Here is a 23,177-nt window from a genome sequence, read left to right as displayed (position 1 = left end):
ATTTTAAAATAAAATCTTAAAAAAGAGTAATACTAAACTTACCCTAGAAGGTTAAGTTTGTTCTGTGGCTAGAATATTACCTGACATGTCAATATTAATATAGTATTTACTATCTGCAGAGAACTTATTTTATTCTAGGGATTGTGCTGTTTTGATAGCCAAGGGTCACACATTCGGAAGAGGCAGCATTTGAACTCAGGCAGAGCTGACTCCTAATGACTGGGCCTTTTGACTGTCCATCCCGGAACTAGGATGGGGAAGGACATTCCCGGTTGTGAAAAGCCTGGGAGGAGTGCATGACTGATCTGCATGACTGATCGATAGGAGAGGGTTTGACGCATTCAACTCCTACACAGTGTTAGGAAACTGTCCCAAATATTTAGGAGGAACTGGGCCTTTTAAAACACCAGAATAATGCTTTCAAGCTATGCCAGCAACGGGCCATTTAACATACGAATGCTCAAAATTAAATTGCTCTTCTGCCCTCGGGGGGAAAAAAACCCCCCAAACCCTATTTGATAGCGTGAGTGTCTTTTATCATCTTTATTAGCTGGGGTTATGAGACTTAGTGATTTTGCTAAACACTTTTCACAACACATTCCCTTGGGCGGGTGGGGGCGCGGCAGGATTTGGCCAGGTTTTGTTCATCACAAATTAGGTCAACAGCCTGATCTCAAAAGAAAGCACCATTAATGACATGTTTCAAGGGCTTTCCAAATTCAGCCAGCTCGGTTTTGGCAAGCTCCAGCAGGGTGGAGGGACACAAGGAGTAGCCAGCTTCACTTTTCCTGATGGCCTTCTGAACTTGGGGTTCTGTAATCTCACAAGGGGTCTGACAGCCCAACAAACTGAAGATTTTGCTCCTAGAACTATTGGTAGGATAAAAAGGAACAGACCGCTTTGGTGAACACCGTTTTGGTTTTAACTGACCTGGTTCTTGGAAGCTCAAAAAAAAAAAAAAAAAAAAAAGCAATTTGAGGCCAAATGCTTAAGTAAAATCCTATTTAACACCAAAGATCTGCTGTAACAAAAAATTACCCAGTTTTTATTGTTTCAGTAGTGACGCAGCCACAGAAAGATCAAGGGTGAGGAAATTATCCAACGACCTTAAGAAATGGAATGGGACATTTAAATCCCGCTTTGTTTCAAAAAGAGTAGCTTGATAGGAGTTAAAGCTGATGCAAAGGTAGAGAATCAACACTTGGTACAGTGTTTTAACACTGACATTCAACCTTCAACCGTAGCTGAACTCTTAAGCATTTTTGCAACAAGCAACATGAAGTGCTAGATTTTCGCATGATACTTGTCTCATGAAAATTTAAGTGTTATCTTCCCCCCCCTACTTACCTACTACAGACTGATCCAAAATTGAATTGGGCAAAGGGGATTGATTAAAGGTTTTTTTTTTTGATTTATTAAAGTTTTAAATGGGATTTAAAACTGATAGGAGCTACAACATGTGGTGCATTAATAAAAGCCGTTTAGACAACACTTTGTGAGAGAGGAAAAGGTTGGCGGCTGTAGAGCATTTTATCGGATTTTCAAAAATCAAGCTGAATGTGAAACTCGTTCTCAGAAAATTTTATCCAGTTAAGTTCAATAAAAACATACACATGCCTCCGTGGATTTGAACTCCAAGGAAACCAGCGTGCTAAAAATGCTATCTAAGATAGGAAAATGTATTTCTGGTGAGCAGCTGTCTCCTGTTACTTCACTAGTGGGTCACACATTCCCTCTGAAAACGACAGACTGTAACCCTTCTTACCACCATGTGTTCCACTGGTCCCTCGGCCCACTAAGCCCTACATCTTACAACAAAAACCTCCGGTCTACCTCGCTTACAACAAAAACATCCGATCTCCAGGTTTACTTCCATGTTCTTTTTTTCTCACATTCACGATTTTGGGGTCCAGCATCTAAGGGACTTACCTGGGAGCAAGGGTAGGAGAAAAGGGCCGTGGAGCCAGTAGGTGGGACAGGGAAGGCGCCTGTGGAGTTCTCCGACTCCTCTTCTGCCTCCCCTTTATGGAAGCCCTTGTATACAAAGAGCCGAGATGACCAGGGCTCCGAGGAGCGCTGAGCTCGGGAGGACCAGGTGTAACATGGCTTGGTGCTCCAAATTTAAAAACTGGGCGGCAGGAGGTGTTGCAAATAAGCATTAGCCAAGTTACTATTTCTCCACCTAAGCAAGCATTCAATGTGTGTATTTTGTAGCGGCCACTTTAAAAGCCGGTTTACCTGCAAAAGGCAAACCTGTGCTCAGGCGTAGGTTGAACTGAAGGGGCTGAGAATATCCTTACTTTCCTTCGTACTGAGACAAAGTAAGCGGAAATCTGTTGCATTATACTACCACTGACTTGCAAAACTACTTATTTTACTGAATACAGTAGCCCTTCGAATTCTCGTCTTCAACCCAAATGCCCACCCCCACCCCCTAGCTCTAGAGCTTCTCTGGGAGAACAAGCCGGCGGAGCTGGCCGGTTTCAGCTGCGGAGCCCGGGTCCCCGCTTTCCGGCCAGCAGTGGAGGGACAGACAGGAGTGCTTTCAGGGTGCATTTCATTTGTCCTGACCTCTGGGGCACTTCGGCTAACCCTCCCTCTCCCCCAAATCCATTTCCTACACTGCTAATAGCATAACCATTCTTTAGATTAGTGGCTTAACACCTGGACTGGACAGAAAGGGCAGATGGGAAATAAACTTGAGAGAGAAGCCACTTGGACCCCACCCCTTAAACAGAACTCTGGGTAAACCAACGTACCCCTCTGAGAACACGTTCAGCCTTGAAGTTTGGGAGAAATGAATGCTACCTGTAGCTCGAGGAAACGTGCAATTAAATTTAATACACATATATAGGAGCACCTCGGTGGCTCAGTGGGTTAAGCCTCTGCCTTTGGCTCGGGTCATGATCTCAGGGTCCTGGGATCGAGTCCCGCATCGGGCGAGATCTCTGTTCAGCAGAGAACCAGATTCCCCCCCGCCTCTGCCTACTTGTGATCTCTGTCAAATAAATAGCTAATATCTTTTAAAAATATATATATACATATACATTTTTTTAATCCCATCTCTCTGGCCAGCAAGATTTAAGACGACCCTGGCTGAGGGTTTCTAGGCATTTTTATTCATTTTTCTATGAAAATTTCTGAAAAATTCTATTCTGACAAGTGTGTGCAGAATAGGACACCTGGAAGCGCCCACAGCCATTATTTACAAAGAATGGAAGAAGCCTAGAGCAAAGCCGGAACTCGGAAGTGGGCAGGAAAAAACCATCACCCTGGTATCCTTGACAGCCTCACAAAACTGACGTCAAACGAGATCTGCAACCAGAACCACGCCTCTGCTTACTCATAAGGGCTTGGGTCCCGAACCCTTCACCTGCAATCTTAACTCCAAATCAGGGACTCCTGGGTGGCTCAGTGGGTTAAGCCTCTGCCTTCGGCTCAGATCATCTCATGGGTCCTGGGATCGAGCCCCATATCGGATCCCTGCTCAGCGGGGAGCCTGCTTCCCCCTCTCTACCTGCCTCTCTGCCTACTTGTGATCCCTCTCTCTCTGTCAAATAAATAAATAAATAAAATCTTAAAGTCTTAAAAAAAAAAAAAAAAAAAAACTCCAAGTCAGAAAAAGCAGGACATAGGAACGGTGAAGTAAAGAAAAGGGTGGAATTTAATCTTTATTTACAGGACACTGCAAGAGAGGAGAGTCCACATGGAAATAAGAAACCCACTGGCAGGAGGAGCTTCATACAGTTTTTACAGTTTGGAACTGGTCAAGTAGAGTTTTGTTGTAAAAAGTGCTACAATAACAAAACACATTTAAAAAGAGTTCTTAGTAGAGAAACAGTAAGACAAACTTCTACCAAACAAAGCACACCACAAACAACTTTCTGCGTCGGCTGTACAAGCTAAAAGTTAAAGGTCCCAGCAGTGCCATCCTGAACCTGGAACGTATAGCCTTCAGAGGTAGTTTCTGGCACAACATTCTGATCTTCCTCTTCCTGGAAATATTAAAAAACAAAACCAAACGATATAATTCTGCAAACATAGCACATTTCCAGGCAGTAGTCTGCCGAGAAGTCTGTATTTACTCTGAAGGTCTTCATCTGCTATCACACCTTTGATGCTGAACCACATTTCATTATTTGGAATAGGGGAGGGAGGGTTGCTAAAACTTGCCAATTCTGGGGCAACTGGGAAAGGAAGGTTCTGAATGGGCAAAGGAACGCTAGCACAACGGACATTTTCTTACCCACCCGTCACTTTTCAGTAGAAATGGAAGATGGCCTATGCGTGGGGTTGGCCCACTTCTCCATCAGCTCCTACACAAACTTACTCTGGAGATATTAAGTCTCTAATAACACTATTCATTCGAAGCAGAGTGGGGATTTTTAAAAATCTTTAAAATTTCTAGTTAAAGATTATATGACCATCAAGGCAAACATTTAAGGAGCAACTATGTACACCATGTCTTACTCACACTGATATTTTGCCATATTTAACAAGGGCACAGGACTCATTTGAAAAATATAATGAAAAAAAAAATCTTGGGGGCTTGACTTTGTGTACTTCCCAAAATCTCGTTAACGTTACCATGTCACTCACCTCTACAGAGAAATACTTCTCAATCAAGTTTAATGAAGCTTTGTATACAGACTCATTTTCATGGTTTTGTAGAGCCTCGATTTTGTCCAAACCTCCACATTCTTCAATCATTATACTAAGTTTCTCGGTTTCACCTAGTTTCTCAGCAGCCTAAAAAAAGTCCAAGTTTACTGGAATTTACTGAAGGTTCTATTTTAATAAAAACAATGTTCATGTTTGCATATTGATACATCAGAAAACCACTTGAAAGTTCCTTTGACAATCCTATGAGATGGTTTTATCTCCAGTTTGCATTTTCTAAAAACTCAAGGAGAGGAGACCTGTACTCGCTCAGCCACATCTTCGTTCTCTCATTTCTGTGCATCAAAATCACCTGGGCAACTTTAAAAACACCACCATGTCCAGGTTCAGTGGGTCTGGGATGGGAACAAAAATTCCTTTTATAAAAGTGCCTCAGAGGCACCTGGGTGGCTCAGCTGGTTAAGCTCTGACTCTTGGTTTCAGCTCATCATCTCAGGGGTCCTGGGACTGTACCCCACGGTGCGCTCAGCACTTGGTCCGCTGAGATTCTCTCTCCCTCTCCCTCCCCCACAGGCTCTGTCTCATAAATGAACAAATGAGTGAACTAATACAGAAACAGAATCCTTTTTATTTATTTATTTTGAGAAGATTTTATTTATTTATTTGACAGACAGAGATCTCAAGTAGGCAAGGAAGACAGGCGGCAGAGAGAGAGGAGGAAGCAGGCTCCCTGATCAGCAGGAAGCCCGATGCGGGGCTCGATCCCAGGCCCCTGGAATCATGACCTGAGCCGAAGGCAGAGGCTTAACCCACTGAGCCACCCAGGTGCCCCAAAAGAATCCTTTTTAAAAAGCACCTCAGATGGGGTGCCTGGGTGGCTCAGTGGGTTAAGCCTCTGCCTTCGACTCAGGTCATGATCCCAGGGGCCTGGGATCGAGTCCCGCATGGGGCTCTCTGCTCAGCAGGGAGCCTGCTTCTCCTCATCTCTCTCTCTCTCTGTCTCTCTGCCTATTTGTGATCTCTCTCTCTGTCAAATAAATAAATAAAATCTTTAAAAAAAAAAAAAAAGCACCTCAGATAACACTAAAGTGTAGTCAAGGCAGAGAACCATTGTCTAAGGGCAAATATGGCCTAAGGCCTATAAAAATAAATTATCCTGATTGGATTACTTGCTGATATCAAGAATGTATTAAGTATAAAAATGGTATTGTGGGTAGCCTTATTTATTTATTTTTAAAGATTTTATTTATTTATTTGACAGGAAGACACCAAGAGAGAGAACACAAGCAGGGGGAATGGGAGAGGGAGAAGCAGACTCCCCACTGAGCAGGGAGCCTGATGTGGGACTCCGTCCCAAGACCCTGGGATCATGACCTGAGCTGAAGGCAGACGCTTAACGACTGAACCACCCAGGTGCCCCACCTTTTTTAAAGTCCTCAAACTTTAGGGTACATAAATATTTATATATGAAATAATTTATTTGCTTCAAAATAATTTAGAGGGTTTAAATAAGGGGGAGTAGGAAAATAGGCCAAATGCTGACAAATTATTTATGCTGGGTAATGGATACACCAAGCATCATTATTCTAGACTCGACTTGACTCTTCTAGGTAAAATTTCCATAATCAGGAATTTAAAGCCATTAGGTAGAACCTACTTAACTCCAACCACTGTGACAAAGTGCCACATGCTAGCATACTCGAGTTAAAAGGAAGGGAACCAGAAGAAAAATAAAATTAGATAACTAAGTCATCAAAATTTAATTGCACCAAAATTCAGTAGGACATTAGAAAATTAAAGATTTTTGGCAAAACAGATAGGAATGAATCGTGTCCACATATAGACTTGATTTCAATTCAGGTCACCCACTTGTCATCTCCTTTAAATCTCTTATAATCCCTTGTCACATCTTACCAAGAGTGTGCCCCACATTAACAGCCTTTCTAATTCTGTGGCTACTAAGTAAACTTAGCTGCCCTCCCCGAGTCTGGTTATCATCCATTACCATCAAACCCCAATTCAAACGCTACCTTATGACTTACCTGAAAGATGTTGGAAATGGCATCCAGAATGACCAGAATAATTTTGGTATCCTTCGCAGTTAAGAGGTTCATCAATGGTTCTATTATGCCACAATGGACGAGGTATACAATCTGTTCAACTGTCCCACCACTTGTATAGTTGGTCACAGCCCAGACAGCTTCCTTTTGTGTCTTAAAGTCTGCCTAATAAACATAAGGAAACATAACAATTGTAAAAATAAGATCCCAAAAGTGCAGTTATAGAAAAACAAGGACTAAAACTACTGGTTCCTTCTAACCTTAAGTGAAAGGGGTTACTGGCCACTATTTAACAAAGGACTTAGAACCCAACACTAGTTCATTAAGAATCTTACCAAGCACAGCTCTACCAAATGTCCATCCGGAAGTACTAACAACCTTTGACCAAGCACTAAGACCTCATTACCTTAGAGAGAACACCAACGAGGAACGGGACTAATCCATGATTCACAACTTGCTGTATCTGGTCCTGGCGGCCAGCTGTGATGTTTGACATTGTCCATGTGGCTTCCTTCTGAATATTAGTTTTGGGGTTTGTTAGCAGGCTGGGAAAGATAGCAAGCGCTCCTGCGTCTATTACAACCTGAGTCTGTTCATCTGTCCCAGTGACAATATTTCCTATGGCTCTTAGCGCAGGAGTCTGAAAAGGAAAAAAAAAATGTTGATGCCAACGGTTTTCTTTTATTTCTTCCAGCACTACTCAAAAACTCTACACCCTAAAGGTTTTGAGAAGTCAGAGGCTCCTCGTGGCCTAAAACAGACAATGTGTCAACACTAGTATCAACTGACCATGCTTCCTATGGTCTGTATTCTTGTTAAAAAGTTACAACTTACCACAATGGGCAATTCAGTAGCTCCTAGAAGCTTCACAAGCTGCGGCACAACTCCTGTTTTCACGACCATTTCAATCCGTTCGTTTGGACCATCCGTCAGGTAGGAGATGGCCCAGCAGGTATCTGCCAAGACCTCTGGATCATCGTGATGCAGGAGACGAACTAAGGTAGGAAGAATCTGCTCAACGGCATCTAGCGGGGGTGCAGGGTTCTTGTTGCGACAAAGGTTTGAAAGTGTCCAAGTAAGGTTACGCAAGTAGCCACACTAAGGGGAAAGAGAAATGCAATGAGAGGTCCCTCTATGCTTTGACAGGGTGCAAAATATTAGAATCGAGAAGTGAGTCACCCGACTTTAGTCGTAACTTACTGCTAACGATGACATATCAGGAACCGCGAGGAGAGCCAGAAGCGGATCAACCGCACCGTACTTGATAACCAAGTCTCGAAAAACGGAACCATCCCCTAAAACAAAGAGGCAAGGTTCATCAGAATCTACTTGTCTAGCACTACCCATGTTCAGTGACGGAGCACACCAGCGTCCTCACACAAAGACAACACTCCTGGAAACTCCTTCATCTACTTATGAGATGCCACTGGCACCCCGCACAAGCACGAGAAGCAGGCAAGCTTAAATCCTAACACACAGGTCCCTATTCCTTATGACAACCTCAGTGTGATTAGAGACAGAAGAATTTCATTTATTTATTTATTTATTTTGAAATGTTTGACTTTTTCAGAACAGTTTATTTAGGGACAAATCAGTATTGGCTCACAATTATTTAATAAACATATAACGTATTTTTATCCCCAGGGGTACAGGTCTGTGAATCGCCAGGTTTACACATTTCACTCACTCATCATAGCACATACCCTCCCCAAGGCCCATATCCCCAAGAGACAGAAGAATTTTAAGCCCAAGTACCTGCGATGTTTCCTAGAGCCCACACAGCCTGTTCGCTGATGTGGGCGTGGGAAGATGCCAACAGGGAAATGAACGCTGGGATCGCGCCTCCATCGACCACAGCCTTGGTCTGTTCTGAGGTCCCGGAAGCAATGTTGGTGAGAGCCCAAGCGGATTCAAACTGAATGGGACTACAATCAGTTCTGCCCAAGAAGGACACAAACTTTGGAATCAAACCAGCCCGGATTATGTTGTCTATGGGGGGCTGCTTTTCCCGAGAAAGCAGTTTCCTAAGGGAAACAAAAGTTGAAGATGATTAACAAGAGAAGTCTGTTAACTTTAAAAATCAATTTAAAATGCAATTCAAGGCTTTCGAACTTGAGACAGCCTCTTAGTAACGTACTAAATGTTGAGATCTCCTGGGATTTGAGCGGAGATGAACAGACTGGTTACATGGTGCTGCCACACGGGGTGTCCTGAACTATCTTCTTTCCAGAATTGAAACATTACCAATCATGTAAATTAGCCTCCTCTGTGCATCCCCATAAACTTTAGATCTCTGACGTAATAACACTACCATTGTTAATTTGTGTTTCCCCAACTACCAGTGAGTTGAAGTATCTTTTCCTTTACCACTTGTTACTTGGATTTGTTTTTCAGCACACTGTCTCTATACAAATTATTAATTCTTTGTTATGGATGTCACAAATATTTGTATGTGACAGAAGGTAAGAGTAAATGCATCATTTTAAAAGAACGTGCCAATCCCACCTACTGAATAATTCTTCCATTCTCCGATGCCAAGTGGAAATGCCACCTTGACAAAAACTTTGTAATCTACTTAAAAGGTTCACACAAGGGTAACAGCGATTATCACTGCGGATGAGCAGGACTTCTGGCAACTGTCATTTATGCAAAATCACAGTTTCACCTAAGGGAAGAGTCTAATGAAAACAGACCTACGGGCGACTTAACCTTTACTTTTCCCATGCCCTCTGTCTGTCTCTTTCCCACCAAAAAAAATCCAAAAGGGCTGCTATCTTAGGTTACCCGTGCTTTGGCAGGAAAGACTTACCTAGCAGCTTGAGTAGCCTGGAGCTGGCTTTCCAAATTGTTGCTATTTATGCCCTTGACAATGTCATCAACTGACCAATTTACAGTGCCCTGCGAGGAGACAGTGGTATTAATTTCACAAATCATTTTTAAGATTAAATACAAACAATAAGCTCCCTACTTGCCATTGTGAAGACATTTTTAGGTTTATAATCAGTTACTAAAAAGTTTAGCCTTACATTTACTTTGGCTATTAAATATTTGTTCTTTCATATACGGAACAGGACTCAAGCTTGGTATACGACTCCCTGGAATCTCCAGTTAAGGAGAACCACCCTAGCATTTTGTCACTAAGAGAGGAGACAGTGAACAATTTAGTACATGAAATTAGGGCAGTATGAAGGTTGGTCCTACATTAGCCTCAATCACTTGCTTTCAGACACGCTGTTAGGGAGAAAGGGATGGAGTTATGTGGGCAGCGTGCTGGGGATTTTCATATCTCCGCTTACAATCTACGCATTTCCACAGTGCAGTGCTACAAAAATGTTTCATGTTGTAATCGCAGTAGAAGAGTTTGAGAATCGGTGCTATAGTTGACTCAAAAAGACAGCATCCTCTTTTCCATAGGAAAGGTTGTTATAACTTAACAAGGAAAATGCGAAAAAACAGATAGCCATAAAACAAATGGGGACTGTTCATGTTCCGTTAGCATTTACTCTCCGTCTTCAGTGTACAGCTGGGATGCTTTGGGAATTCTGAAAAGGGAACGTTTTTCCTGCTAGGTTGACCAAGGAGTGCTCTAAGAAGATAGGATCTGAATATAGTACTCTAGAAATAGGACTTAGGTACTATTCAGTGGGGAAAAAAAAATTGAGGCACTAAAGGTTCCCAGTATCTTTGAAAGATAAAAAAGATAAACTGAAAATCTAAGATTGATCTAATTTACAAGAAAAATTTTTTCAAACAATGTGGGTTTTTAAAGGATTTTATTTATTTATTTGACAGAGAGAGATCACAAGATCTCTGCTGAGCAGAGAGCCCGAAGAGGCTCAATCCCAGGACCCTGGGATCATGACCTGAGCGGAAGGCAGAGGCTTTAACCCACTGAGCCACCCAGGCGCCCAAGAATATGGATTTAAGACTACCAAAGTTTTTACGGAGCACCTGGGTGGCTCAATGGGTTAAAGCCTCTGCCTTCCGCTCAGGTCATGATCTCAGGGTCCTGGGAAGGAGCCCAGCATTGGGCTCTCTGCTCAGCAGGGAGCCTGCTTCCCCCCCCACCCCCCCCCCGCCCCTGCCGCGCCACCCTCGCCTGACTCTGACTCTGCCTACTTGTGATCTCTCTCTCTGTCAAATAAATAAATAAAATCTTAAAAATAAAAAAATAGTAATAAAAAATAAAATAAAACTACCAAAATTTTTAAGCAAAAAAGAGGTATAAAGCAGTATTTTATTTTATTTAAGATTTTATTTATTTATCTGACAGACAGAGATAACAAATAGGCAGAGAGGCACGCAGAGAGAGAGGAGGAAACAGGCTCCCCACAGAGCAGAGAACCCGATGTGGGGCTCGATCCCAGGACCCTGAGATCATGACCTGAGCCAGAGGCAGAGGCTTTAACTCACTGAGCCACCCAAGTGCCTATAAAGCAGTATTTTAAGACTTTAGGTAAATAGTATGTAGCACAGAATGAAAGGAAAAGATAAATTAGAAGACCACTGAAAATATTTCAGGAGGGAAAAGATTTGAACAGAGCTGGTTGGCAAGCACAAAAAATAGGGTACACCAAGGGGTGCCTAGGTGGCTCTGTAGGTTAAGCCTCTGCTTTCAGCTTAGGTCACAGTCTCAGGGTCTTGGGATCGAGCCCCGCATTCGGCTCTCTGCTCCGCGGGGAGCCTGCTTCCCCCTCTCCCTCTGCCTACTTGTGATTTCTCTCTCTGCCAAATAAATAAATAAAATCTTTGGGAGAAAAAAAATTGGGTACACCAAAAAAGGCCAGAAAGTGATTGGTTCCAGACACACTAACTTTCAGTTAACACTGGAATGGCCAGTTGTGGACTGAACTGGTGGCTAGAAATGCAGGGAAACCTGAAGGGAGTTTAGAGCTAAAGGAGATCTTGGAATCAGCTTCAGCAGATTACGGAGAGTGGGCAGAAAAGAAGACAACAGAACAGAATTATTGACTGGGAACATAAAAAAAGCTCTTCACAGAATCCATAGTTAAAACCATTAGGCTAGGAATGTTATTTAAATTTCTTTCTTTCTTTTAGTAGGCTCCCTACCCAGTGTGGAGCCCAGTGCAGGGCTCTGGGCTCACAAGCCTGAGATCAAGACCTGAGCTGAGATAGAGTCAGATTCTTAAGGGGCTGGGCCAGCCAGGCGCCCCTTATTATTTAAATTTCTAAGAAAAGCACCATATTGATTTTGTGGGTTTGCCGTAATTCATTATCTAAAGTATGTGTTTACCTGGTTGTTGCGGTTTTCCTGCAGTGGAGAGGTAGCATCATCGGGAAACGAGCTTACGTTTCTCCTTTTCAGCATCTGGTCATCCTTCTTCGCTTTCCTCAGCTCCACATTAACTTCTATTCGACGCCGCCTCATTTCCTTGGAGAAAGAAAAACCACTTCACCTACTCTATCAGTTTTTGCTGCTAAGTGAGGACATTTATTTCAAATTTCCTCAAAGCTCTGATCCCTTCCCAAATAGCTTTTGCCTTTAAAAAATACATAGGAAAGCAACAGAAGGTACTCACTGTACTGTCTTTCCCCTTGTTCTTGAATCTGTTAAGGCGGGCAGCTGGTGAATTAGCATTCTCGTTGGTGGACATGGTTATGAGACAAAGGGAGAAAGCTGTAAGATGGAGAGAAAAAAAAAAATTCCCTTTTATCATTCTGCTTTGTCGATAAAAGGATTCACAGAATTATCGAGCATATACTGGACGCACACTTGTCTATTACAGGAGCAACTTCCTTTTTCAGCACCATGAAATAGTGAACTGGCCACACAGTATTAGTCCCCTCCCTTCGGAAGGACTTCCTGGAGCAGCGCTGTCCATCAGAAACAGAAAGCACACTGTATAAATTTAAAATTTCCTAGTAAGCACATTTTTCAAAAAAGCAAAAAGAAACTAGTGAAATTAATTTTAATCTATTTTATTTAACCCAACACATCCAATAATGTTCTCATTTCGACATGTTACATAGTATTTGGAGTTGCTGAGATATTTTACACTTTTTTTCATACAAATTCTCCGAAATCTTGTGTGTACTTTAGGCTTACAGCATATCCCGGTCCGGACTAGCCACATCGGCTGGGTGACTACCATACTGGACAATGCAACTGGACTATTTCAATTAAGTAGTTAATTTTAGGAAAAGTGGGGGAACTCAGCTCACAGTTAAAACCCATGTCCTAGCAGCAATAAATCCATATCCCGGAGCCTCTCCCTATTGTCTTTAAATGGCCAAAATAGGTAGACTCTCCACGGCTGAAAATGAACCACTTGACTCATCATCACATTACGGAGTTCTCCCCCAACATGTTGTGTCACCACTGAAAACTCGAGACACGGTTCTGCATCCGCAGCATCTCGCCAACATTTTCATCTGCAGGAATTCCGAGTGAATGCCTGTAATCAGACTGCGATCAACTGTCCTCCCTTCAGACTGAGATCTTTAAGAGCGATCGCCAAATGGGGACAAAGTACAAATCCTCCTTTTACTTCGTTATCTTTCATTCCGTGCTGTTCTTTTCCGACGCTGTGTCACAGCCAGCCCTGGGCCTACGTGTTAAGACACAGTTCTTCCAACCGCCACCCCCACCTCCAGGCCCTGCCCCTGCCCCCCACCCGGGAAGATGCAACGGGGCAACGGCGGAGGACCGGCCAGAGGCGCCGGGCCGTCTCCCGGGACTCTCGCCCTCGGGCCGCACGGATTTTCCCGGCCGCGACGCGCCAGAGGTCTCGCCGCGGTTCGCAGAGCCTCGGCGCCCTAAAACCCAAGCACTCGCACCGCGGAACACCCGCCTCGTCAACGAACGACGCCCCCGGGGCCTCGCCAACCAGGGAGGCCGGGAGCCCGGTCGGGCGTGAGCTCCCGGCCTCCCCTCCCGCCACCCGCAAGCGGAGGGCGGCCTGCACGTCTGCCGTTATCACTCCGGCCGGGCTCCGGCCTCAGTTCGTACCTACACGGCCGGCTCAGGCTTCCACGGGAGGCGGTCCGGGACGCGCAGGCTGCAGGTCAGCTGCCCTCAAAACGTCCACCACGAATCACCCCAAAGACGGTGTGGCTCGTGCAGCCGGCCGGCGCGATTTAAATTTCCCGGTGTCCCCGCATTCGGATTGGCCAGTTCGAGCCTACGCTGCGTGCCCATTGGCGAATTTAAAAAACACGTTAAGTTGGGGGGGGGGGTGTCACAGGGCCAAGAAGTAGAGATGATAGCATCGCGAGATATGGGAGCGGCCGGGCAATCCCAGAAGGCTTTGCAGTTGGATGAAGAAAGACTCCAGATCCCGGCATGCAGCGGGTCAGTTCTCAGCACCTGGGGCCTAGGCAGAAGGCTTATGCTAGGGACGTCGCTTGTAGATTCTTTGCCCGGGTAGCTGCTTTAACCACAGTACACATCTGACTTGCAAAATAATTTTCTTAAAAATCTTGATAAAGAGGAGGTGGGTTATTAAAAAAAATTCTTGATATGGAAACATATTGCTAAGAGTTTTCTCCCTGATAGGACACAGTAGGAACTTGATAGGGGTTTCTGGCCATTATGGAAGGAAAAGTTAAGGCAGGTTTGTGCTGCATTTTTTAGTTCTTTTATTTTTTTAGCTTGTGTCATAAAAGACTGCATAGAAGCTACAAATCTGGTAATAAAAGTTTTCTTATGCCTGTTTCTCCAGTATTTTTAAATACTTTCAAATACAGAAGAGCTGCAAATCTTTACCCAGATTTGCCAAATGTTAACATTTTGCCACATTTTCTATTTCTCATGTATACACACACATACATACACACAAGCGTGGGTGTGTAAAAGTAATATGTAAAAGACATATGTATATACATTTGAACCAACCAAGTATAACTTTCAGAAATTCTGTACCTTAACCACTTGTATACTTCAGTGTGTATCTTCTGATGACATTCTCTTATATGACCAACCACAATCATCAAATTCAGGACAAATGTACTTTTTTTTTGTTTTGTTTAAGGATATTTTTAAGGTTTATTTATTTACTTGAGAGAGAAAGCGCATGCACAGAGGGAGAAGCAGACCCCAGCTGAGCAGGGAGCTTGTTGCAGAACTCGATACCAGGACCCTGGGATCAAGACCTGAACTGAAAGCAAACCCTTAACCAACTGAGCCACCCAGGGGCCCCTTTAAGGATTTTTTTTTTTTTTTAAGATTTTTTGTTTTTCTGTGTGTGTGTGTGTGTGTCTCTGTGTGTGTGTGTGTGTGTGTGTGTTTTAGTAATCTCTACACCCATCCTGAGGCTCAAACTCATGACCCTGAGATCAAGAGTTACATGCTCTACTCACTAAGCCCACCAGGGACCCTAAGACAACTGAATTTTGATGCTATTATTTATTATATAGTCTGTATTCAAGTTTTGCCAATTGCTCTGGTATGTTCTATGCTGTATTTTACATTTTTCTGAAAATGTTTGCAGTTTCTTGCATCACAAATGGTTATCAGAGCATCAGACTTAAAGATCTGTTTTCTTTCTGCAATTTTTCTGTATTCTAAAAATGGTATTTTTAGAAATGTTGTATTGGTTGTATTTATTACTATAAATAAATTCAAACATTGAACTTTGTCCATTATTGTAGGCATTTTTGCGAACCTCACTCATTGTGTAGCAGCCGTGGGGTTCACTGGGAGTTGATTTGGCTCCCACATACTCAGTATGATCCTATCCCCCTAACTGCAAAAATGTGGAAAGAATTCACCCCTAAACCAGTCCTTGCTAGGGATTCTCTTGGCTACTATGAATGGTTCAGGGAAGCATATGACCTAAATTCATTCAGTTGGGAAGCCTATGTCTTTTGTTTAATGACTTGAGATAGGAAAGCAGGCTCTGTTCTTCTGGTCTGGGGGATGTGAGTCCTAGAAATTTGAATAGGACAATTGTAGAGAAACCATGAAAGCTCTGATCAACAGCCTGCCCTACCTCTGAAGGTTGTAATTATGTAACTTTGCAATTATGTCACCAGACAAACTTTGTTTTTAAGCTAGTTATATTGAGTTTTCTTTTGCTTGAAAATATTTGCCCAGAAGTGTTCTGTGTTTTATGTATATTAATATATCTAATACTCACAACTCTATGTTGCAGTATTATTAGTACCTGTACCATTTCAAAGAAGAGAAGACCGAATTAGGAGTGGTTAACTCATTTGTCCAGGTTCACACAGCCGGTAAATGGCAGACAGCAGTCGGACCCATGCTGCCATGCTCTTACCCACTATTCCGTACCCTCACCTGAAAACATCTGAAACAGAAATAAGACATCCAAACTGAAAGTTGCCTTTGAAAGACACAATGTTGTCCTGGGGGTACCATCCACGCTCTACTCTTAGCTATTATAGTTTGGAGGGAGATTCAGGAGAGGGCTTAGGCCAATCCGTACATTCCATTCCCAAAGCCAGGGATTGGTTTGGTGATGAAGATGTAACACAACAAAATAAAATGTTTACTGAGGCCTTTGGGTGTGAGATATCCTCTCTCTTCCACAGGACTGTGTGTGCTGGTGGCATGAGCCTGATACTTTGCTGCTTTCAGAGAAGAAAATCCAAGTGTGTCTATGGCTAAATAATCATAGTTTGTCTCTCATTCTTTCCAGTAAAAACCATTTTCCACGGAAAAAGCAGTTGCTTTAGCTTGCAACTCAACATCATGCAATTTCTTTCCCTCAAAGACTGCCCATTGTGGGGTGCCTCCCTGGATCAGTCTCTGGAGCTTGCAAATCTTGATTTCAGGGTCCTGAGTTCCAGTCCCACCATGGGGTAGAGATTACCTAAAAATGAAATGTCTTTTCTAAAAAGGGGGGGGGCATGGTCCTGGGATGGAGCGAGCATCAGGCTCTCTGCTCAGCAGGGAGCCTGCCTCACCCTCTCTCTCTCTGCCGGCCTCTGCCTGCTTGTGATCTCTCTCTCTCTCTGTCAAATAAATAAAATCTTTAAAAGAAAAAAAAAGCGGTGGGAGAGACAACGATTGTATTTTAGTATGTGATAGAAGTGATTCATGTATACTTCCCATTTTGTCATACAAAAATATTAAAAAGATACGTTCTCAATTGTTAATACAACTGACATTTCTTACAGCATCATCAAGGCCGTTCTGAAGCGAACCTGCTACTTCCACCCCCTTCGCCAGTGTGCGAACATGAAGGATGACTATTACTGGTTTGGTTCCACTGCCTTGAGTAACTGAGGTGTCAATTTTACCCACTGTCATTTCTGTACCACCAGTGCTAAATGATTAGTGAATTGTTATTTACTAATAACGTCCTAATTTTCATTAAAAGCATTTCCTTAATGACTCAGGGTTTACAAGTACGAAAACATGTGACATACGACACACAGGTATCGAAGATTTGAAAGATACACACCTCAATGTTAACAGTGGAAAGCTCCACGTGGTAGAATTCTGGTTAATTTCAATTTTCATCGTTTGGCTCACCCATGCTTTATGCAATTCTGCAATGAACAGGCGTTCGGTGTCTAAGGAGAAAACGAAATTGTGCATTTTTAAAAATCACGAATACAGCATCTTCACATGCTGTGGAACCCAAAAGTCTCTGAATCTTTATCCAAGATCCAGGTTAAAATAAAAACAAACAAAATCCCTATTGTTTTGTATTGACGGACCCTTTAAACCGGAGATAAAGAGGAGATAGGGGAGAAAAGTGGACGTTAAACGAGTGAAGGAGAAGGGCAGATTTGGGGGAGAAAAAACAAAAACAAACCAACAAAAAAACTTGTTCCCCTGGGGTCCCCCAACAGTCCCCAGCATATAATAGTTGGTGACAACGCTGCACGCTGAGTTAACTGCGGGAAAGGGAAGGAGGGGCAGTAAGAGACGGGAAGGTAGTGAGGTGTGTAGGTGCGGGAGGAGCTCAGGCTCTGCGAGAAGGGGCAGCAGGCGGTCCCAGGGAACTTTGCAAAACGCAGACGCCCGGGCTCAGGTAAACAGAATAAGAACAGAGGTGAGACAGAAATTGGAATTTCGTCCAAGTTCTCCCAAGTGCGCCTAAAGCACAGCCAGGCCAGAGAACCTTCCAAGAAGAACCCCGCAGGCAGAAAGCTGCACAAAAGTTTCCCCGCGCCGGCCACGCAGCCGGCCACGCGCAGGCGCACGGGGACGCGGGCGACGGGCGACGGGACGGGCGGAGGGAGCAGAGGGGCGCAGGCGCGCGCTGCAGCCGCTGGGGGCGGCTCCCAAATCGCTCGGCGCCTGACTCGAGGCCGCGGAGCGCGGGGCGGGGCGGGGCGCGATGATGGCATCGCGTAAGGAGACGGTGTGAGAACCCGGATCCTGTGGTGACCCAGTGGCCTAATGGATAAGGCATCAGCCTCCGGAGCTGGGGATTGTGGGTTCGAGTCCCATCTGGGTCGCACGGAGATTAGTTTTGGCGGAGGGAGAGGCGATCATGGGCACTGACGGCAGAGAAGTAGATTTTGAATCGTGGTTCTTTCGCGTCTCTAACAGCGATTTCGAGAACAACTGTATTTACAAATTAGGAAATGCATATACGCGATTTAAAAATACTGCGATTGAGTCCCCCTTACGGGGCTGCATTTTCAGTGCCTGAGTTTTGTGATCATGGGTCTTTTAAGTATGAGTTTGCCTGAGTATGTATGACTTTTGTGATTATGTCAAATTTATTCCTAAATCATTTAAGGTTTGATGTTTTTTGTAACTGGGATTGTTCTTAATCTCTTAATCTCATTTTTGCGCTGCTCAATTTTGGTGAATAAGACTACAACTTGTCTTGAGTACTGATCCTTCATCGTGGAACTATGCTGGACATACTGAGGTCTAATGGCAATTTTGCGGATTAATTTTGTTCTACAGAAGAATTCTATAGAAGAATTTTTTTCTATAGTATCTTCTGGAAAAAAAAAAAAAGACATTTTCACTTCTTCCACTCTTATTCATACTCTTATTATTCCGTTTTCTTGCTAAATACCCAAGACAGAATTTCCAATAAATTGTTGAATTAAAAAAAAAAAAAAATACTGCGATTGAGACTTCGCAAGTGAAGGCGGAGATTTGGCTCAAAACACAAGAGCTTAACTCTTGCTTAACTTACACTTTTTTTTTTTTTTTAAAGTAAAAAAATCCTTAGGAAGCACGAACTGCCGACAGAACAGATGGCTTGCCCCTATTTTGTTTACCTTTTCAAGCTTAGCTTCCCGGTGGGCAGCCACACCTGCAAAACTTTCTCCCCATCCTTGTCTTTAGGGCTAGCTCCAAACATCTATTTTCAGTACTAAGGAGAGTTTATAGGAAAACAACCAGGCTGTTGCAACGGACATATATAATAAACATATGCCTTGGTTTCTACCCTAAAGCCTGGTGAACAACCCTCTGTAGTTAGGATATATGGTTTGGGGGTATGTGTAGGTGCGCCTGTGTTTGACTTGGAAATTAACGTAATAAAAGAAATACAGACTTGAAGCTTTTCAGGCCAGTTCAGTTGACCGTCTTGAAAAGTTTAAACTCTTCTTGCAAAACTCCTGCAAGAGGACCATCCCTGAGTGAATTCCTGCTCTTTAAAAACAACTAAATACAAAACACAATATGCTATCCTGGATTTGAACCTGAAAGAGAAAAAGGACGTCAGGAGGAAAAACAGTGTGGAGCTTAGTTACTTAATTACTTAGTTATATGCCCATGTTAATTCCTTCCTTCTGTGAAATATACTTGGCGGTGTAAGATGTTAACATCAGAGGACACTGGCTGAAGGATACACGGGAGCCTTCCATTCTGTCTTTGCAACTTCTCTGTAAATCTGACATTATTCCTAAATTAAAATTTTATTTTTTTAAATTAAAATAAAAAGTATTTATTTATTTGAGAGAGAGCGAGCACCTGTGAGCACAAATGAGAGGGGCAGAGGGAGGGGAGAGAGAATCTCAAGCAGACTCCATGCTGAGCGTAGAGCCCAGTGGGGGCTCGATTTCATGACTCTGAGATCAGGACCTGAGCTGAAACCGAGAGTCGGACCCTTAACCCAATGTGCCACCCAGATGCCCCCCAAATTAAAATTTTATTAAAAACTTAACAATCAGTGGAGAAAGGTAACTGATACCCTTACACCCTTTCTAAGATTAAGAATGTAGTGCTGCATTTTAACTTTTTATTATTTTTTTAAGTTTGACTTGTTCATCTGAGAGAGAGATAACACACATAGAGAGGGAGAGCAGGGGAAGGGACAGAGGGAGAGGGAGACAGGAGGTGAACTCCCCGACAGGGCCCAATCCCGAGATCTGAGATCATGACCTGAGTCAAAGTCAGATCCTTAACCGATGGAGCCACCCAGGAGCCCCCCAATACTGAATTTTTAAACCAGAACACATTGAGAAATAAAGAAGATCAGGGAATAACTCAGCATCTGGGGACATTGAACAGCGACAATAGCCCCTGGTTCCCAGAGGCAAGATCACTCTCCTAACAGAGCACCCATGCCCGAGGACTGGGCAGGACAAATGTCTCACTGGTTCTCTGCCCTTTGGACTTTTGACTGGCCTGCTTAGGCCTCCAGTGTGCTCCCCTGATTCTCTCACTCCATTCCTCTCCTCCAATCTCCTCCGCCTCGCTCCTTCTCTAAGGTAGATGTTTTGGGATTCGCTCACCAGGGCTCATTCAGCTCAGGTCATGATCCCGGGGTCCTGGGATCGAGCCCCGTGTCAGGCTCCCTGCTCAGCGGGAGGCCTGCTTCTCCCTCTCCCACTCCCTCTGCTTGTCTTCCCTCTCTCGCTGTGTGTGTCTCTCTCTCAAATAAATAAATAGACTCTTTAAAAAATAAATAAACTTTCACTTCACTTCAACCCTTTAAAAAACAACAAAAGCAAATTCCACATTTTCCTCTTCTCTCGCTTCTGTCAGCTCCCCCATTCCTGTGTCAGATGCAGAGCTGTCCCTCCTCCAGACACAACCCAATCCCTTTCTCTGACTTGGCTCTGAACCCACCCCCCGTCTCTCCTCAGGAAGCTGGTCTGGCACTTACAGACATTCAAAAGATCTAAGGCCATGTATTGCCTTCTCCCCTGTGCCTTTAGCTTGCTGTATTACCTCCACTGAGCCCAGAAACACTCTACAGTTTCTCCATTCCTTAAAGCTCACCCTTGGGGGCGCCTGGGTAGCTCAGCGGGTTAAAGCCTCTGCCTTCAGCTCAGGTTATGATCCCAAGGTCTGGGATCAAGCCCCACATTGGGATCTCTGCTAGGCGGGGACCCTGCTTCCTCCTCTCTCTGCCTACTTGTGATTTCTGTCTGTCAAATGAATAAATTAAATCTTAAAAAAAAAAAAAAAAAGCTCACCCTTGGTCCTCGGCATCTCATGTGAGTCCTGGGCGTCCCCTCTCCCTATAGCCGGGGCCTTCCAGAATGGTCTCCACGTGTCCAAGGGTCTCTGTTTACCCCCCCTGCCATACTTTTCTCACTCTCCTGCTGATGGGCAAACTTCTTCTCAGGGGTGACCTCTTAATTGGCACTTTTTTAAAGATTTATTTTTATTTATTTAGTTGAGAGAGAGAGTGAGCACATGCACACAGGTGGGGGGAGAGCAGGCAGAGTGAGAGAGAGAATCTCAAGCAGGCTCCCCAGCTGAGCAGGGAGCCCAACACAGGGCTCGATCTCACGACCCCAAGATCATGACCTGAGCCGCAATCAAGAGTTGGATGCTCAACCCCCAGGCGCCCCATTTACTGGCAAATTTAAGAAGCACCTTTCCAGTCCTTACCTTGCTTAACTTTACCCCAAAGACTGAAGTTCCTGACCAATCTTTCCTTTTTTTTCTTTTTTTTTTTAATATGAGTAAGTTTTTTTTCTTGTTACATAAACTATTTGCTCAACATGGGGCTTGAACGCACAACCTTGGCATGCTCTACGACTGAGCCAGCCACGTGCCCCTATCCAATCAGTCCTTCCTTGTTGAAACACACTCTTTGCCCAGGCTTCCAGAAAATCCCACTCTGTTCTCCAAACAACCTCTTTTCAATCTCCTTTGCGAGTTCCCTCTAAGTGCCAACAATGGAAACAAACCAGCTCAACCGAGGCAAAACAAACAATAATTCATTGGAAAGACACGGGGAAGGGTGCCACTCACTAATTAGTAGGGCAAAGCTGGACAGCCAGGCTCAGGGATTGGCAAGAGTCAAGGATGCACCAATGGCCCCCCCAAAAGCGAGGAACTGAGGACACAGCGAATCTGAGAACCAGAAACCTCTGGTCAGGAGGCCACCACTGCTGTCATCACGGGCACTTGTCACACAGCTAGAGCCTCTGACAGTTCTCTTCGTCCACTTGCCCCAGGATCAAGGTTGTGGCCAAATGTTTACAACTGCCCAGCTTCGATCAAGGACCTTTCTCCTGCTGACCATGGGGCCACAGAGGAATTAACACTCCCACCAATTTTTCCCTTAATGCAAAAGGTAATTCCTTAAAAGGAAAAGAGACATGGGTGCTACATAGCCATTGAAACACCAACACCTCTCCTCACCAAGAATTTGGTGAGTTCCTAGTGATCCTTATTAATTGGTCTACCAATACTGTTGATTTTAGGTAATGAGACCAGGATGTTTTTTTTTCCCCCCTCATTGAACTTTGTTAAATGGATCTCAAAATCCTGTGACAGATTTTTTAGGTCAAGTTGTTTCCAATAAAAATTACTGATTTTCATGGTACCTGGGTGATTCAGTGGGTTAAGGGGCTGGCTCTTGATTTCAGCTCAGGTCATGATCTCAGAGTCACGAGATTGAGCCCTGCAACAGTAAAAAAAAAAAAAAAAAAAAAAAAAATGCTCATTTTATTTTATTTTAAAGATTTTATTTATTATTTTGAGAGGGTGCGGGAGGAGCACAGGGAGAGGGAAAAGCTTCAGTTATACTTATTGTAGCACTGACTGGAGCAAAGGGAACCCATAGCCCTAGTTTTGTAGATGTCCCGAGGGGGGCAGACACAAGAGCTTGTCAGTTGCATGAGCTGGTGACAGGATGCAGTCCAGAGCATCAGGCATCATGGTTCCACTGCCCTTGTCTTTTTACAGGTGATTTTCCATCCCTCGAACCAAAGCGTGTTAGCACTTGACTCCAGCATGCTGTCACCATTCAACCAGAAACTGGCACAAATGCCACTGTGTTAGGGTTGTAACCAATTTCGTTAATGTAGATGTAGCTTTCCTTAACGTCTTCATATCTCTTCTGGCTGTTGGGAGGCTCCAATAGAATCCACTTTGTTGGGGCACCTGGGTGGCTCAGTGGGTTAAAGCCTCTGCCTTCAGCTCAGGTCCTGATCTCAGGGTCCTGATCTCAGGGTCCTGGGATCGAGCCCCGAATCGGGCTCTCTGCTCAGCAGGGATCCTGCTTCCCTTCCGCTCTTTGCCTGCCTCTCTGCCCACTTGTGATCTCTGTCTGTCAAATAAATAAATAAAATATAAAAAAAAAAAAGAATCCACTTTGTTAACATCAACAATCAGTGGGTTTGCACACCATG

General features: G+C 43.9%; 1 protein-coding gene and 1 non-coding gene across 5 annotated transcripts; one reads left to right on the top strand and one right to left on the bottom strand.

Moving 5' to 3' along the window:
• Positions 1–3,636: 3,636 nt before the first annotated feature.
• Positions 3,637–17,180, bottom strand: KPNA2 (karyopherin subunit alpha 2). Of its 4 annotated transcripts, XM_059149111.1 has the most exons (12): positions 13,651–13,815; positions 12,413–12,515; positions 12,221–12,318; positions 11,935–12,072; positions 9,490–9,578; positions 8,436–8,704; positions 7,881–7,975; positions 7,515–7,778; positions 7,087–7,320; positions 6,663–6,845; positions 4,600–4,749; positions 3,637–3,995 (listed from the first exon to the last, which is right to left on the bottom strand). In XM_059149111.1, exons 2-12 carry the CDS (start codon positions 12,450–12,452, stop codon positions 3,903–3,905), a joined length of 1,653 nt encoding a protein of 550 aa, XP_059005094.1. In that variant the 5' UTR covers positions 12,453–12,515; positions 13,651–13,815; the 3' UTR covers positions 3,637–3,902. The 4 variants fall into 4 exon arrangements, with proteins under 4 accessions (XP_059005094.1, XP_059005096.1, XP_059005097.1 ...); XM_059149113.1 differs by lacking the exons at positions 12,413–12,515; positions 13,651–13,815 and adding an exon at positions 17,069–17,180; XM_059149114.1 differs by lacking the exon at positions 12,413–12,515 and having other exon boundaries at positions 13,655–13,815.
• Positions 17,181–18,001: 821 nt separating this feature from the next.
• On the top strand, positions 18,002–18,074 carry TRNAR-CCG (transfer RNA arginine (anticodon CCG)). The gene has a single exon. It is a non-coding gene; the product is annotated as a tRNA-Arg (tRNA).
• The last annotated feature ends 5,103 nt before the right edge of the window (positions 18,075–23,177 follow it).

Source organism: Mustela lutreola, chromosome 15 (assembly GCF_030435805.1).
Source record: "Mustela lutreola isolate mMusLut2 chromosome 15, mMusLut2.pri, whole genome shotgun sequence".
Classification (NCBI taxonomy): domain Eukaryota; kingdom Metazoa; phylum Chordata; class Mammalia; order Carnivora; family Mustelidae; genus Mustela; species Mustela lutreola.
This window is presented reverse-complemented; position numbering and strand designations above follow the sequence as displayed.

Coding starts and splice junctions, on each gene's coding strand:
- KPNA2 (XM_059149111.1), bottom strand. CDS start 12,452: ATGGTGCTGAAAAAGGAAGTTGCTCCTGTAATAGACAAGT. Junction 8,705..9,489: donor CAGGCTACTCAAGCTGCTAG/GTAAGTCTTTCC, acceptor TGTTTCCCTTAG/GAAACTGCTTTCTCGGGAAA. Junction 7,779..7,880: donor CTGATATGTCATCGTTAGCA/GTAAGTTACGAC, acceptor CTTTCCCCTTAG/TGTGGCTACTTGCGTAACCT.